Source organism: Protopterus annectens, chromosome 7.part0, assembly GCF_019279795.1.
Source record: "Protopterus annectens isolate FY-2018-M chromosome 7.part0, PAN1.0, whole genome shotgun sequence".
NCBI lineage: Eukaryota > Metazoa > Chordata > Ceratodontiformes > Protopteridae > Protopterus > Protopterus annectens.
Genome location: NC_056739.1, coordinates 1,124,336,751 through 1,124,355,450, shown reverse-complemented (window position 1 = coordinate 1,124,355,450; position 18,700 = coordinate 1,124,336,751). Strand labels below are relative to the sequence as shown.

At 38.8% G+C, this 18,700-nt stretch overlaps 1 protein-coding gene across 1 annotated transcript in view; it reads left to right on the top strand.

Moving 5' to 3' along the window:
• LOC122806899 (ADAMTS-like protein 5) overlaps nucleotides 1-18,700 on the top strand; it is a 716,117-nt gene that overhangs the window by 582,495 nt on the left and 114,922 nt on the right. The window contains exon 9 of the mRNA XM_044077703.1: nucleotides 385-548. Coding sequence (XP_043933638.1) covers nucleotides 385-548 — 164 coding nt within the window. The remainder of the gene's footprint in view (nucleotides 1-384; nucleotides 549-18,700) is intronic.

Sequence of the window (18,700 nt, the reverse complement as noted above, 5' to 3'; positions counted from 1 at the left end):
TACTGCGTAGCCACCCCCCAGACATTTTTAATATGCAGTTCACTTTTGCTTTTGATACTCCCGGTGCATTTTGCTTTTTGTCTTTTTGTCTTGGTAAGTATATATTGATTTTGAGGTTCCCTCAGTCAGTGAAAACTGTTGTACTGTTATAAAATTTATTTTATGTCTAGCAGTAAAATGATAGCTAGTATCAATGGCATGCATTAGGTAGTAAATACAGCACAATGACATGTTTTCAACTCTTCTAAAGAGTATAACAAATTACAACTGCAGTTGTATTGTTTGTGGGTCAGGAACTAAAATATATTTTTCCAAAGTCTGTTGATGCTGTGTTTTCATTTATTTTCATTTACCACTAATTCAGTTCTTTTCTTCTTTTCACAGCCTTAAGAAATGGTAATGCAAAATATCTGATAAATGGAAACTGGGATATTGACCAACCAGGGGAATACAATGCAGCAGGAACAAAGATTTATTATAAGCGTTCTCCTGATGACCATGAAAGCCTTGAGGCCATGGGACCCACACAGGAGGATCTCCACATTATGGTAAGCACTAAAGGAGAGAATCCTATTCTCCAAATCTATGTGTCTCATCCTGAAAGCACTGACTTTAATGAATTCTGTTTTTCAGCTATTTATTGGCACTGCCAACTGTACATGTTGCAATGTGCTTGTTTTTGTATCCACTCACAGGTTGTGTAATCTGTTCATGCTGAGCTATTATGGTAAATATCAATGTAATTTATATATTTATACCCACATCGTGTTGCTTGTATTGGTGCCCATGGCTTGTGTTTTTTTTACTGCTTGTAATACTAACAGAAAGAAATTTGAACAAAGGAGTAGAGAAATTCCTCTACACTTAGATTAAAAGCCATGGAATCTGTGCAGACAGAAAACATACACTGTGTGGAAAGGCCAGAGGAGGTGGAGTGTGCATCTATGTTAACAAAAGATGGTGCAGTAACTATGAAATCATACTGTCACACTGCTGTGAAAACTTGAGTTCCTGTCCATTAAATGTAGACCATTTTATTTGCCCAGGGAGCTGAATGGGGTCAGTGTAACACTGGTGTATATCCCACCTAGTGCTAATATCACTGAGGTCCTAAATAAACTATGAAATCACATGGGTGAGCTGAAGAGCAAATATCCCAACTTTGTATATGTGGCAGCTCGTGACTTTAATAAAGTAGATCTGAAAGAAGTACTCTCACACTACCATCAGTATGTGGACATTACTACCTGGGCAAGGTGTAAATAAACTTAAAGCAAGCTTATAAAGCAGTGCAAATTCCACAAATGGAAAACTCTGACCATTACACCATCTTGCTATCACCAGCGTACAAACCTGCTAGAGAGAAACCCACAAAGAAACAAATCAGGGTATGGCCCAAGGGGGCTATGGAGGCCCTCCAAGACTACTTTGAAAGAACCAACTGGGATATGTTCAAGGAAGCACTCACAGTGACTCAGAATCTGAACACTGATGAATACACTGAGGTAGTGATGGCATACATTTCAAACTGCATTGATGGTGTAATAAATACCAAGAGTATCACTATTAGAGCTAACCAAAAGCCATGGCTCACCCTAAGGTATATGAGCTTCTGAAGGAGAGAAACGCAGCTTACAGGGCTAAGGACAAAGCAGCCCTAAGTGTGGCAAGAGGTAATCTGAGGAGGGGTATAAAGGAGGCTAAGAGGGAGTATGGCAGAAAGGTATAGAGCCACTTTGAAGACATGAAGGATGCAAGGAAACTATGGCAAGGCATACAGGAGATCATGGACTACAAAATCAGGTCAGCACAGTGTGAGGACAGCATCACATTCCTGGACAGTTTGAATATCTTCTTTGGTAGAAGATGAAAGGAACAACAGGTTGGCACTAAAGCTAACCACTGATGAGAAGGATGCAGTACTCAGCTTCAGCACAGAGGAGGTAAGAAGAGAGCTAAGGAGTGAACCCCAGGAAGCCTGCTGGCCCAGACAACATACTGGGCAAGATGTTAAAAGACTGTGCTGATCGACTATGCACAGTGCTCAAGGAAATATTTAACACCTCTCTTGCCATGACGAAAGTACCCTAATGCTACAAGGAAACTAACATCATCCCACTACCTAAGAAAACCGCTCCCTCCAGCAAAAACTACTACAGACCAGTTGCTCTGACATCTGCTGTTATGAAATGTTTTGAGCGGCTGATCAAAAAGCATCTTTCATCATGCCTACCTCCTGATTTTGCCCTCTGCAGTTTGCATACAGAGCTAACTGATCCACGGCTAATGCCATATCAGTAGCACTGCACATTTCCCTTCAGCAAAATGCTGTTTATAGACTTCAGCTCTGGATTTAATACGGTGATACCAAGACAGCTGATAGAAAAACACATTTAGGAATCAGTAAACATCTCTGTAACTGGATCCTGAGCTTCCTGATTGAGAGACCACAGAGGGTGTGATCAGGTAAGAACACATAAAAGTGCATTACGATTAACACTGGGGTTCCACAGGGATGTCTTCTCAGCCCACTGTTATTCACCATACTGACCCACGACTGCTATGCTAAGCACAAGTCCAACCATATCATCAAGTTTGCTGATGACACCACAGTCATGGGGCTCATCAGAAAGGAGGATGAAAGGGCATACAGAGAGGAGGTGGCATCTCTGATTAGTTGATACTAGGAGAACAACCTTAACCTGAATGTAACCAAGACCAAAAAAATTATCACTGACTTCAGGAAAAGGAGAACAAACCACCCAGTGATCAGGATCAATGGTGAGTGTGTGGAGAGGGTTACAAGTACACATTTCCTGGGTGTACACATACCAGAGGATCTCTTGTGGTTGAGGAACACCAGCCAATTTTTCAAGAAAGTGCACCAATGCCTCCACTTTTTAAGAAGGCTGAAAAAAGCTAAGCTTCCTCCTCATATTCTCTCCACCTTCTATAAAGGTGCAGTAGAGAGCATCCTCACCTGCAACTTCACAGTGTGGTTTGGAAGCTGCATAGTTACAGAAAGGAAGGCACTACAAAGAGTAGTGAGGGTTGCAGTGAAGGTAACAGGTTCCAGTCTTTCATCGATACAACATTTTTATTCTGTAAGAAGTATCCGAAAAGCCACCAAAATAATACAGGATAACACGCATCCTGCGCATGGACTGTTTAACCATCTCGCATTGAGCAGGAGATATTGCAGCATCTGCTGCAGGGCTACACGATTCAGTAACAGTTTCTACCCTGTAGTGTTTAGACTTCTGAACTTGGGCACTAGTCCCAGTGGTCTGGACACAAGTCAGTTTTTATTTATTTGTGCAATATATACGTGCATATATTCCATGTAAGTGCAATATTTATTTATTATATCCATTGTCAGTATCATTTAACTCACTCAAGTGCAATATCAGACAAATAACTTAGGCATTTCAGTCTGTAGTGTGTTTTGTTTTACTTTAAATAGGGTAGTTAATTTAACTCAGGGAAGGGTATTCTTTTCATATATGAGTGTTGTTAAATGTCTCTGCTCTTTCTTGCGTGTATTGGGAGTAGTATTGCATTTGTTAGTTATGTTTATTCCAGTACTTGTATGTGTTGTTTCGCTTTCCTTTGTAATTGAGCTGATGCACGAAATTTCAATTAGGCTACACGTGTGTAGTTCTAAATGACAATAGTTTACTTTGACTTTGACTTTAATATCATGTTAGCTCCTAATTCATGTAATTAGGATATTGATTTAACATTTCATCTCAGGAGTGGTACTTTAAAAATCTAGTAACCATTCCACTCATGTTGTGATACAGTGTAATTATTTGAAAGTAAAATAAAAGTACCTGGTGTAGAAATAGAAATCAAAACCTTCTGATCTTCCAAGAATCAAAATTATCAAAATTACTGTATAGTCTGCTAAGTGCCTTCTGTGGAAGGTTGGGCGCTGGGCTGGCAACTTGACACCATAAAACTCCACTGCCAATCATGAGTGGACAGGTGATCAGCTGTGGCGACCCCTAACTGGGAAAAGCTGAAAGAAGAAGAAGACTGTATAGTCTGCTAAGGTATTGTCACTCCTGCTTATCACTGTTCTGATTGTAACAGGATAAACACTGAAAAGACACTTTCCACATTATGTCTTTGATCATCAAAAAAAGACTGATGAAATCTTGCCAGAGGGACAGAAGGTGTGCCACATGCGATATTGGTAGTTATGGAAAATAATGACCATTTAAGGGTGAGTTGGTACCATAAGAGGAGACTGACTGTGAATGGCACTGAGTTGGACAAAATAAAGGATGGATGGAAAGGTCAGCAATAGTAATTAGTGCACAAGGCAGTGTGTGGTCACATCTGATGGCACTGTGCACAACATCTCTAGCACAGGTGAAAATAAAGTTAAAAGTTATCCACAGCACTGACAGCAATGTCCTTCAGGCTAACTGTTAGCTGTACCAAGTGCTCACAACATCTTTTAAAAACACAACATATGTAAGAATGGTACAGTCTCTGCAGTATTTCCACCACTACAGGACACTACAAGTGCCAGCAGTTATAAAAAGCAGAAGTATGGCAGTGCAGAAAGTCTTTATCATACCTGAAGTCATTGTGATGTAAATACAAAAAAAAGTAATTCAAAGGTAGAAGGAAATGAATAGGACTAAATCTAAATCCCAAAGTACAGAGTAGGCCATAACTTTAGAATGTGTTTCCTCCAAAGCTACCAAGAGTTTTATTACTGCACTATAAATGCTGTCGATAACTATGCAATTTGCTATGTGTAAAGTTTATCGACAGATAAGGTGTCACTACCTGTCAAAATCACAGTTAATCTGTTTATGTTATAGTTGTCTCACATTTAGTCACCTCTAGAATACTACTGATGATTTCCCTTTGGTTGCAGTTGTGTGACCACAGAGTTAGTATATGTAAGTAAACAGGTGTGATGTTGTGGGGGTCTGGGGAAGGGAACACTTGTTGCACTTATTCTAGTTGGGAAGAGATGATTACTAAGGCACAGTGGTATTCAGTCTGGGGCTAGGTTCTTCAGTGATCTCCTGGACCACATGCCTTGTAACTGTCTATGAACTTATCAGCTGCTTAGGTGCCTTTGTGATAATCCATGATTCAGTAGTGTCAGATACATTTGTCATTGATAAATGAAGACAGTGTCAATATTTGTGTAACTTGACCTAAATGTGTGTATTCATGTTGTCAGATTTAGGCCATCTTGCTAGTCTGAGGATTTTATGATTTTTTTTAAACACACTAGGAAGTTTCTACAAGAAAATGTATGGTAATATATTTTTCTAACTACAGACATGAATGAATTTAGAATCATAGAGCATAGCAACAATGCTAGGCAAGGTGTCATGGGAACTGCATTCACACCTAAAGTGCATGCTTTGCATTCCTGGAAAGGCACCTACAGGTGTAGTTAAGTAGACTTGTGCTTCCTTACCATGCCCCCAGCCCATATATGCACTCCACTAATAATTTAAATATTTCTCTTTTATTATCAGAGTTACAGATGCAAAATCATAGTCACTAAATCCTATGATTCTGTGTCTCTAACCTGATCACAAAAATACCCACTTGCCATTATAATTTTTTATGAAAACAATACTTTTTAAATGTTTCATAAATACCTTTATCCCACAACCCCATAAAATGCATGGTGCATTCATCAGCACAGTCTGGTCGATGTCCCACATGTACACTATCTAATCATATCTCAAGTTTAAGGAAATGTAGACAAAAATGGAATGTATTTCAGAATGCTTTACAATGAATGCCTATGGCTTATTATGCCTTTCAGAAGCCCTTGTTGTTGCTGCTCAGCCCACCATATGCTAAACAAGCATCTGACATCAGTAGAAACAAGTCCAATCAATTGATGAAGCATCTGTATAGCACATTCTCCAGTAGAGAAGTGTTATCGAGCTCCAGAGTTCCTGCACTCGTGATTTAAAAAATAATATACAGCATGCATAGCAAAAATTACTGTTAACCAGCAACACAAGCTAATGTTTTTTAACTTGGCATTAAAGTTACAGCACAATCTTTGAACCTACTTTGCAGTCAACTGCATTGGCACAAAATGTGTATTACTCAGAGAGATGGGATTGTCAAGCAATTGTTAGCAGCCTGTTTCTGTTTTACATTGGGTAATTGTGTGTGCACCTGTGTATATTTTTTTATCTATTATTTTTTGGGGGGGGTAATATTTCTGACATTCAGACAGTATGAAGGAACGTAGTTTATTTGCATGTCAGTGTGTGTGTGTGTGTGTGTGTGTGTGTGTGTGTGTGTGTGTGTGTGTGTGTGTGTGTGTGTGTGTGTGTGTGTGTGTGTGTGTGTGTGTGTATGTATGTATGTATGGGGGCATATATGCTCTCAACTTTTGAAGAATAGACATGATTCCTTTGTCCTGAATTTTGTTCTTTCATCATACTTTTTCCTGAGGATTGTAGTCATTAATATTAGGCACATGAGTTACAGACTTATTAGCTTTTAGATAAAGCATACTAATGTAGATTTTCTAAGTTTGTAATGGCAGTATTGGCCCCCTGATTTTGGTTCTTTGAACACCGTTACATTGTAGCTTTCTTCTGGATTTTTAAACCATGAGGTTGAAAGGTAGTTGTGTATACGTGTTTGTGGTCAGGGTCTAAACTGATTATCGTGCTGCACTGTGGTAACAGTGACCTGAAATAATGCACTGTTGTCATTTGATCACATTTAAACAGCTGAGATATACAGTCACAGTCGTGTGTGTGTGTGTGTGTGTGTGTGTGTGTGTGTGTGTGTGTGTGTGTGTGTGTGTGTGTGTGTGTGTGTGTGTGTGTGTGTGTGTGTGTGTTCCATGGGGTAGGGGGCAGAGCTCTCAACTGTTCTTGATTTCATTGAATGTCCCTGATATTTTGCCTAGTATTTTGTGTGTTCCTTGTAAAGTTTGTGTTTTCTTCTGGAAGATAGGTTTGCAGTTACCAATAATGACAGGCATGTATATTTCAGATTTAATAGCCTTCAGAAAAAAAGCAACTTTCTAATCGTATAAGGTAATATCTGTTCCTAATGTTGTTTTTGTCCACCTTTATTTTGCAGCTTTCTCTTGGTTCTTCACCTAATAGGTTGAGATGTAAAGGGGTTACAGTATATTCTGACAGCAGTCAGCTGAAGACATGCATTCCTGAGTTGCAGTTATTTATGTATTTATTTTTTTAGTTTTCTCGTTGATTCTTGAGCTAGAGGTTGAAGGGTATGATGGGGTGGCAGCAGAATCACTCTTGTCTTCTGACAGCAGTCAGATGGGAAGAAATAACTGTCCCACAGGTATACATTTATTCATTCATTTGATTGTAATCAAACATCTGAGTAAGTGAGAAAGTATAATTTCATTTTTATGCCAAATCATGAATATATACACTTAGTGTCATTTCATACAGGATCATAGCTCTTCAGGGCTTGCAAGATTGCACCTTTCTTACAGTACCAAAAGAAACTGGTTTCCCTGTCAGTATGTTAAAGAGTGTTAATTTTGGTTTATATGTTTATACATAATGATAAGAAAAATATCAAAGAGAACTGCTATTTAACTACCATCACTTTGCTGAAATTTGTACTTGTTTAGCAGTAAATTTGATAAATATGCAAATTTATACATTTTATTTATGTAAATGCCTTGTTCAGTGTCCAGATAGTAGTACAGTGTAACAGCATTTCACGGAACAACACATCACACAAGTCAGGAACATCTGTTTACCCAAATACAGTAGTCAATAAACAGTGTGATTTCTTTTTATGCCAAATTATGAATATATGCCATATTAATATTTTTGTTAATAACTTAACCCAGTTAATGTATATATAATATGAAATGAAAGCTTACATAGTGCTGCAAAAGTTGTCACTATTACCTGCTGTTTGCCTGCAAGCAATGTGCGGATATTTATATTTGTTTAGTAATGAAATAGTCAAATATGCATAAACGTCATATTTCTGTATGCTTTTAAGTTGGTATAGTGATTAAGGTGTTTACCTCACATTCACAAAGTGCACAGTTTGATTCTCATCTTTGAAAGTAAAATTGACCAGGCTTGAAATGGTGCGCAAGGGCAGCTAGCCTAGTACTTACCTATGGTACAGTCAGCTGTCTTTCGGGTGCCAGGATCCACCAGACCATGCATGTACTCCACAGCAAGTATTGTTATGACTCCGTCATAGTTCATGTTGGTGTGAATGACTTAAGATGTACCTCACTGGAATATATGAAGAGAGACATGACTGAGCACTCTGAATACGTGTCTCAGGCAGGTATGCCCCTAGCGTTGAGCAACATGCTACCTTTACCTAAGATGATATCACAATATAAACAAACAATGATTGATTTCAACAATTGGCCTGGTATGACTTGCTAGATAGACCACACTGCTTTGCCAGAGATGGTCTTCATCTGTCACCTCTGGGATTTGGGTTACTGGCTAAGGCACTTGTCTCGCCCATAGTGCCTTTTTTAGGCAATGTCGCAACAACAAAATTCCTGATGTAAAAATATCTTCAAATAGAACCTTAAGGTTATGCTGTTAAACTCTAGGAGTCTAAACCTAAAACTACACTCACTGGAAGCAGCCCTCACCTTAGAAGATGCTGACATCTGTGCAGTCACAGAGACTTGGTTTCAGGCTGTGGAATGCATCCTAGCCATACCGGGTTATAATTCCTTCCATACATTCAGACCACAAACTGAAAGTGCAAGAACGAAAGGAGGTGGAGTATCAATATTCATCAAAGATAAATAGACCTCTAGATTGGTTAAATAAAATGATTCCCTTGAAATAATCCAGGTCCAATTGACTGTAGGTAAGACTCCTCTCTAAGTTATTGCCAGTTATAGGACGCTCTCCATGAACCAGGATACCCATACTGCATATCTGGATCTACTTGAATGGCTTAAGATACAACCAAGCACCCTGTTTTTAGGTGACTTTAAATTGGGTAAATTATATGTGTACTAACACACTTGCCCAAAGGTTTTTGGACTTCATCAACTCCAGTGTCCTGGACCAGTTGGTTGACACCCCCACAAGTGGCCCAAACATTCTGGATCTAATGGTCACTAACATGGGTGATCATTGCACCACCCCATGTGTGCAGCCCTCCCTAGTGAGGTCTGGTCATAAATCAGTCTCATTAGATGTAACAATAACATCTCACCACCCCACCCCCCATTAGCAGCAACTAGACTAAAAAACTTCTCCAAAGCCAATTACAACTTATTACATGACAACATTAATAGCTTCATGGCCCCTGCCCTCACTGATGGCATGGACATCTATACTGGGATTTACACCAATGCCCTGTATGAGCATCTATACAAATGTATTGACTCAGCCGTACCTGACAGGATCAAAACAAGATCCTCTAGAAAGAACAAGCCTGCCAGGTGGATATCCACCATTAACAGTGTCACTCAGCCTATGCTATGATTCAAGATGAACAGGCGGGGTAGTTTATTTATATGCTTTATTATATAGAAACACATCAGGATGGATAGCACTAACATAAAAAATAAACAAACTGATTAAATGACAGACCATTACATATATGTATACTTACATCTCAACAGCTCTCTACAAAATGGCAGTCTGGTTCGCATGTGCTCAGTATTTATACACATGTGCAATCCCATGGAAAGCTTCCTAAAGGTGTACATGCATACTAATCTACATCCTCCCTCTTTAGTGAACTGCCAACAATAAAATGACATTATACAGACACTGAGAAATAAGCACAACATTCATGTCCAAGTTGCCATGTATCTGGAACATGGTCTGGAAATGCGACCTGATCTAGTGATATAGCAATTAGGATTGGGTTTAGCAATAGGGACAGTCATTGGTGAACAGTTTCTTTCAGGAGTTTTTGGGGACTCTTCTCAGGAACTGGAATATTTGCTGGAACATCCTCTGGAACTGGAACACTGGATAACTCACTCTAGTGAGATCTAGAGTCTTTTTCTCAGGCAAGATGCTGCAATATAGGCTCAGACACTGCTACCAATAAATTTAACTCCTTGTGATTCCATGATGTACAGACTCGGCTCTGAACATACACTTTTCATGACTCCAATCGGTTCAAAATCTTTGGAGGTCTGCATCCTCACTATCTCCCTTTCTCATAATGGATTGAGTGGTTTGCTGGACTTATCATAATAGGACTTCTGGGACAAACACCTTTTCATGAGTTGAGCTCTCACTGCTTTGTTGTTCTTAGCACGGGGAACCAACAGACTGCTACTGATACGTAGTGTGGCTCTGGTTTGTCTCGACAAAAGCCTTTGTGTAGATGAAGCAAGATGTTTATCATGAGGAATATTTCTGAGATTCAGGAGATTCAGGAAAAACATTGCTATTGTCTCATTTTGACTTCTCTAGTAACTATTTCACAGTTTTAACTGTTTGTTCTGCCAAACCATTTGACTGTGGGTACTCAGGACTACTCATAACATGGATAAAGTCCCACTCTTTGGCAAATCTTTTGAACTGCTGGCTAGTAAACTGTACCATTGTCAGAAATAACTTTGTGCGGACTACCATGGACTGCAAAATGACGCTTCAACTTAGCAATGACAGTACTGAATGCTAGATTAGGAAGTAGGTCAATCTCAAACCAATTTGAATAAGAGTCTAATAACACAAGTAATGTTGACCATTCCATTCGAAAATGTCTGTAGCTACTGTCGACCAAGGTAGTTCAGGAATCTGGCTTAGCTGAAGTGGTTCCTTCTGTTAATGTGGCTTAATACTATTACATACAGAACAAGATGAAAGTACTCTCAATATCCTTTGACATAGAAGGCTAAAATACTAGTCCTCTTGCCCTTCTTTTGGTAGAATCAGTTCCTGGGAGGCCACGATGCAAGATAGTAATATACTCTTGTTGTAAGGATTTTGGAATAGTCACTTTTGGACCTTTCATGATGATACCATTGTCAAACAAATCCTCATCTCTGCAAGGAAAATATGGTTGCAGGTCATGAAGTAAACAAGATTGCTTTTTCAGCCATCCTTGACTATTAAAGTGGTTGAGCTTCTGAAGAATTGGATCTGAGGCTATGTGTCTTCTAAGCTCATAAAGACATGTGGAAGAAAAATTTTCACTTCCATGACTTCAAAACCAAGTTGCTCATTTTCATACTGTTCTGTGGTATTTCTGGCTGATCTGGATAAAGTATCAGCAAGATAAAATAGTTTGCCTTTGTGTAGACAAGATTGAAATTATACTTTTGCAATTTCAACATAATGCGTTGCAATCTGGCCAGAGCTGTATGCACAGACTTTCTCAAAATAATGGCTAGAGGTTGGTGATCTGTTTTGATTTGAATAGGAAGGGCATAAATATAATCATGGAACTTCGAACATGCAAGCACAGTTGCCAAGAGTTCTTTCTCAATCTGGGCATACTGCATCTCGGTTTGGGTTAGAGTTCTGAATGCAAAGAATACAGGTCTACCCTCTTGAAGAATGACTACACCAAGACCAAATTCCAAAGCATCACAAGAAAGAGTTACTGGTTTGTGAACATCATAGCATCTGAGAGTTGGTGGGTTGGCAATTTTCTGTTTCAGGACATCAAATGCTCTTTGGTGTTGTTCTAACGAAGACCAGAATACATCTTTGCTTGTCAATTCTCTGAGCAGTGCTGAAAGTTGTTTTAAGTCTGGAATGAACTTCCCTAAGTAATTAACCATGCTAAGAAAACATTGTAGGCCTTGAACATTGTCTGGAGCTGGCATCTCAAGAATTGCTGTTTGCTTTGAAGGATATGGTCATAAGCCTGAACTGGTAAACAAATGACCAACATAAGTAAATTCACATAGCCTGAACTTGCACTTCTGAGGATTCATCTTAAGATTCACTTCATGTGCTCCTTCCAGAACTTTCTTGAGGTTTCTATCATGCTCATGCTCTACTTCACTATTACCTCCTACTAGAATATCATCTACTATAATAGCACACGGATATTCAGAAAAAAATTGTTCCATCGCATCCTGGAAAACTTCACTGGCAGAATTTATCCCAAGTGGCATTCTCAAAAATTTGTACCTGCCAAAAGGAGTACTGAAAGTTATTAGCAATGAAAATTTTCAGTCAAGAAAAATTTGCCAAAATTAACTCTTTGCATCCAAAACAGAAAAAACAGTGGCATTTGTCATAACAGCAGCAATGTTTTAGACTGTACACATTGGATGATGATGTCTTTTCAGTGCATTGTTCAAATCTCATGGATCAATACATATTCTGATATCATCTGAGCTTTCCTTATGAGCTACTACCATGGAAAATGCCCATTCAGTTGGTTCTTGCACTGGGCAAATCACACCTTGCTGCACCATTTTATATAGCTCAGCTTTGACTCTGTTCTGCATAGCTACTGGAACTTTCCTGGCTGGTTTGACAACTGGGCTGACCTCAGGGTCTAACTTCATGGATTAAATAACTGGGAGTTTACCTAGTTTGTCTTTGAAAAGATCAGTATAGGTAGAAAAAATAGACTAGGCAAAAGTAGAACAGTGGTCTTTCAGCCTACATGGTGTACTTCCTTATTCAGTGAAAGTAGTCCCATTTTCAAACTGTCTCTGAGGCCTAATAATGACTGTACATGTCTTTTGATTATATAAAATTGCAAGTGATAGCTGTTCCCAGCAGAGTAACATGAAAGCACTACTGAACATTTGGTTTGAATTTCTTCACCACCATAAGCAACAAGCTTTGCACACTTTGTCAAATCAAGCTTCTTACCAGCACATACTCTAGCAAGTGTTTCTGCTGACATAACATTGCACTTTGAACCTGTGTCAACTTTAACTTCTATGGGTCTTCCATTTATCCAGACAGTACAAAATACTTCATTGTTTGCCCACAAATCTACTGCATTAACCGTTTCATTAAGCACAGACACACCATCAACATAAAAAGTAGGGTCACAGCTTTCAAATTGATCAAGTTGTCTCTGAATATTCTCTTTTAATAAAATAATCTGGCTTGTTTGATTTACAAAATCTTTGGAAATGATTCCACTTTTTACATCTGCAGCATTGCTGACCAAAAGCTAAGCACTTTTCTCTTTTAGACACATGATTACCACCACAATTACGACAGTTGAATATGAGGCTAGGCAAGGGCACACTCTTTGATTTTGCTGAGCCACTCTTATGCTTCACTGATACTGTGCATGTTCTGGAATTTGCTAGAAAGCTACGGGGTTTACCAGGGACTGTTAAAGGGTTCACAGTTGCTGCCATGTTCTTGGGCCTGTTTCTTTTAACCACATGCTGCATGCTATCAACATTAGCACTAGAAGATACTGGAAGCATGCATTTCTCATTTGTAAGCATATTTGTGTGCTTTTCTGTGAGCTCATCTATCTGACAAATCTTAATGACCTTATTTAAAGTTAAATCACTGTCATGAAGCAAAGTCTTTCTCACAGCATCATCTTCAGCTTATCCCTTAAATCACCAAATCTGCACGTTTTAGCTTTATTTTTCAAGTCAGTTATATAGGCTGCAAAAGTTTCACCAGGCTTTTGATCCTTTGTGTAAAATAAGTGCCTTTCCATTGTAATACTCATTTGGGGGTTACACGTTTCTCTAAATTTATGTTTTAAGCATTCAGGGTCTTCCCTTGTCTCAGCCGGTAACACTATATGACGGTTTTCGCCCTCTGCTGCAAACATAGCAGATGCATACACAAATGAATGCTCTCTTTCTATGGCTTCTGAACCAGCTAACTTAAGCAGAATAAATGCCTTTTTATGTACATTTTTATTAGGAAACGCAGCTTATATGAAAATATCGAACTCTTGCTCAAACACTCTCCAATTCTCTGCAATATTATTATCAAATTCAAGTGGAGCTGGTCTGTGAAATCCTTCAGCCATGCCAACAAAGTATGCTTAAACACACTGTAAATATGTCCCTTGTTATTATGTACTGACATGCACACACACCAGGCACAATAAACTGAAATATGCTTTGAAATGGCTGTATTTTTTGAAATAACTGTACTGTAATATTACACAAACTTGCAAACACTGTATACTTCGGATAGCTTGAATAGCTTTAATTAAAAAAGCAGCACATAGCAAAAAAAATGCAGTCATTTTCCTTATTTTATACATTTTATGTAATGTGGACATTATTTCAAACATTTTTGTAACTACTTCGGATATTTTTATCAATATAGCACAGTTTCAGAGATTTTGTTTAACTAGACATTTGTTTTGAGCATTCTGAGTGCTTCGTTTTATGTTATTCGAGAAAGAAAACATTTAAGCAAGTTTTAGTACATGGAATTCATTTCTGACCTGTTTTGTGAGTTGTACATGCAGTAGGGATGGTCCATTCCCCTATATTCCTCCAACATTAACTGAGTACCTCTTGGTCTTGATTCTGGATGCCACTTCTGACACCATGTCACTCATCCTATGTTATGATTCAAGATGAATAGGTGGGCAGTTTGTTTATATGCTTTATTGTATTGAAACACATCAGGATAGATAGCAGTAACATAAAATATAAACAAACTATTAACTGACAGACTATTACATACATGCATGCTTACATCTCAACAGCTCTGTACAAAATGGCAGCCTGGCTCGCATGTGCTCAGTATTTATACACATGTACAAGCCCATAGAAAGCTTCTTAAAAATATGCATACATACTGATCTACAAATAGGTTATAAAATAAGACAAAAGAAATTGTTGTCCAAGAGCAGGAAGGAATGGTCTCTGAATTGAAAACATTCCCTCCATGGCTTAAACAAGCAAATAAGACACCTCATAAGGCATTATAAAACTAAGTATGAAGCCAGATTAGCCTCCTTCACTAAGGATAACCATAAGGCCTTCTTTAGCTATGTCAGAAACCTTAAAGGAGAAACCCAGATCTGTGAAGAACAGGTTGTTAATGGCACATGTACTGAATCCACAGAAATAGCCAACCTGCTTGCTAACAGGTTCAGTACCGCCCGTCCCCACCACAAATCCCCCAAAGCATCCCTACCACCTGCCCTCCACCTAGTATCTCAAAGGAGCTGGTCATAAATGCTCTCTCCAAAGCCAAAAATACAGCCTCTATGGGACCTGATAATATCCCAAGCTGCACTCTAAATGAATTAAAACAGGAACTAGCTGCACCCCTGGGTATTCTAGTTAACCACAGTCTAAGCGCTGGTTTTGTACCTGCCAAATAGAAAACAGCAGCTGTCATCCTGTTACATAAAGGAGGTGCATCCACAGACCCTGGGAACTACAGACCGATAAGCCTGACTAGCCTAATTTGCAAGGCTATAGAAAGTATAGTCATAGACCTTATCAACAAAGATATACAAGATCTCCAAGCACTCAACCTGACCCAGTTTAGCTTCATTAAAGGGAGATACTGCCTCTTGAACTGGGTGGACTTCTTTGAGACAGTCACCAAAGCCTTGGATGAAGGGAAATTCATGCATATGGCCTACCTGGACCTTGTCAAGGCCTTTGACACTATTCCCCACTCAGGCATCATTGGTAAACTCACCCAGCTGGAGATCAGCCCACATATTGTCAGGTGGGTTGCAAACTGACTCACCGATAGAACAAACATAGTCAAAATAGGTGACTCTACCTCCACCAGCAAACCCATAACCAGTGGTGTTCCACGGGGATCTGTGCTGGGGCCCCTATTTTTTGGAATCTACTTCTTGGATGTACAGGCTAAAAAAAAAGGCCTCTGGCTGACACAGTTTGCAGATGATTGCAAACTGGATGTAGTCATTGAGTCCCCAAATGATGTCAACTTCCTACAAGAGGGACTTGCACAGACAAATGACTGCTGCCAATGTCATGGGCTAAAACGCAATGCAAAAAAAAAAATTATCATCCCCTTCGGCAAGGGCAACGTCCCTGCAGATTACCACATTAATAACACCCTAACCACACAATCAGTGGTGAGAGATTTAGGCACACAGGTGGACAGCAACCTTTCCTTTGACCACCATGTCTTCACAGTGGTAAAAAAGGCTTTCTGTGTCACCTAACTCATAAGTAAGGGCACTGCATCCAGAACAAAAGAGATTATAAACCCTCCTGTACTCCTCACTCATCAGGCCAATAGCAGAGTACAGTGCTACCTATGGTATGTACCTTACCAGACACCTGTAGCAACTGGAAAAACCTCAAAGGTTTCTTATAAAGAAAATTCAGGGTCTTCAGAATATATCATATGTTGACAGACTGAAATCACTGTCACTGCACTCTGTCTTACAGACTACTCAGAGGTGACCTCAGCCTTGCATATAAAGCAATCTCAGATCCTGCTCTATTGGAAACACTACACATTTGTAAATCAAATGGTGTAAGATACACTCACTCTAGGGAACTCAACCTAGTATGTGACATCAACAGGATTTGCTGGAGAGACAGATACGTCTCACAGAAGCTGGCTGTCCTCTGGAACAAACTTGCAGTTAAGGTGAAGCAGAGCTCCTCTTTGACCCTACTTAAGCGTAATTTGGATGAATGGATGGGAAACCGCAAATTCATCCTGGGAGTTTCACCTGAGTCCCTCTTGGACAGAAGCAGTAGTTGTTGATGTAGTTCCACTTAATACCTTGATATTCGGGTTCCTATCACATCATCAAACTTTTACAAGTTTGAACCACATATGGTCGAGACCATATGTTCGAATTTGTAAAAGTTTGAGCGTGTGAATGGAAATCTCCATAGGCAGAGGTTTCCATTCACTTCAATGTGGTGTGATCTTGGAGTTGGTATATTTAAGTAGCGAGGGGATGGGGGCACAGCCTCCCACATGGGGGGCACAGGGGGGCTTGCCCCCCCTGCTTACAACAGTTTATTTTGTTGTCTGTTGTGTGTTTTTTTTTTTTAGGTAGTCGAAGTTATGTAACTTCGAACATAATGGTTTGACCATTAGGTGTTTGAAGTTACGTAACTTCGACTATGTGATATAGACCCTTGATATTCTTGGTAACAGGGGTTGCACTTGGTTAGCCTTTTAGCCTAGTAACCTCCTCTGATCATATGATCCTATGATCTTCAACATTTTCCACCTGGATATTTTGCCCAGACAACATAGAGCTCATGCATGGCCAAATGGGGTACTTGATACCAAAGAAAATATGAGTTATTTTCCAGAAACATGATAAATATATGCAATATGTTAGGAATCATATTAATAACTTGAACCAGAAGATATTTATATGGTACTGTATGGTATCAAATGAAACACATACACAGTGCTGGAAAAACATTGCACTGATAGTTGGTGTCTGTCTAGCATTGTTTTGCAGATATTTACATTTATCTATCCATTAAATATGCAGATATGTATACAAATCATAGTTATGCAAATATCTCAAAACTGGAGGGACATTTCACAAAACTGCTTTGCAACAAACTGAAGATCACATCTACATGAACCAAAGTCACATTGATATTTGGGGTCATCTGCTATGGTTAGAGAGATATTAATAGTTGTTTCTAGTTATAATAATGAAAGTTATATAATATTTAATAACTTTGCTAATATAAAAATCACTATTATGTCTCACTGACATATTAATATCATGATTACAAAGAGGCGTGCATGCTGAAGAACGTTTGTATTTTAACTTTTTTGTAACCTTTACAGTTCTTGAGAATTTGTTTATAGCTAGTTTGCAAAACTACATTGTCATTATTTAGCTCAGACAAAAGCTGTCCACACAGGAACTCTGCAGGTATCAAAATGTGTTATAATCCACTCAGGCTAGATATGAAAGAAGTAAGAGGACACACTTAAGAGATTTTGCTTTCCTTTTTAGGCACTTAATAATGTTCACCTCCTAAAATGAGCAAGGCTGTACACAATGAACCTGGTGTAAATTTATGTCTACCCATCTAGTCATCAATACTTGCTTTAAAGATAGTCAAAGCAGTACTTTGACTTGTGGTTATAGATGTTATATATTCCATAGGCAAGGAATACATTTAGTTATGAATGTAGCCCACTAACGAATTTTATTAGTTGATTTAGGCTTGGATCTTTAGTGCTAGTGTTTGCAGACCCACTGGTTTTGTGAAAAAATAGAAGGTCAATCAAGACTGGTCTTTTATGGGTCAAAGAGCAAGATGTAGGTCACCTTGGAAGAGCCTGTCAAGGACACTGTAATTTGTCCATGCTGCATACATCAAGCATGAAGTCTCCTAGCTGATTCTTACTAAAGCATGATAACCCTGTCACGATGCCTAAGCCTTACATTACACCTTACCTTAGAAAATCCCCTTCTGTAATACTACTCCTATTCAGAAAAATTATGCCTGAAGTTATTAGTAGAGTTTTTAGACAGATCAGAAAAGAAACTGGTTTCATTTTTCAATCAGATTTGACTTTTTTCTATTTTCAGGTTGGTTTTGATCACTAATGTTTGATTACTCTGTATTTGAACATTAATGTGTTCAATTTAACATATACTCATGAGAGATCAAGACATCAATATATTCATTTTACATATATATATGTATATATATGTGTGTGTGTGTGTGTGTGTGTGTGTAGTTGGTTCCCCTTCAGAGTATCAAAATTGCAGAACAGTGAATCTCTGATCATCAACGACCAGGGGATGGAAGTTATGAAATATCGAACTAAAAAAAAACAAAAAA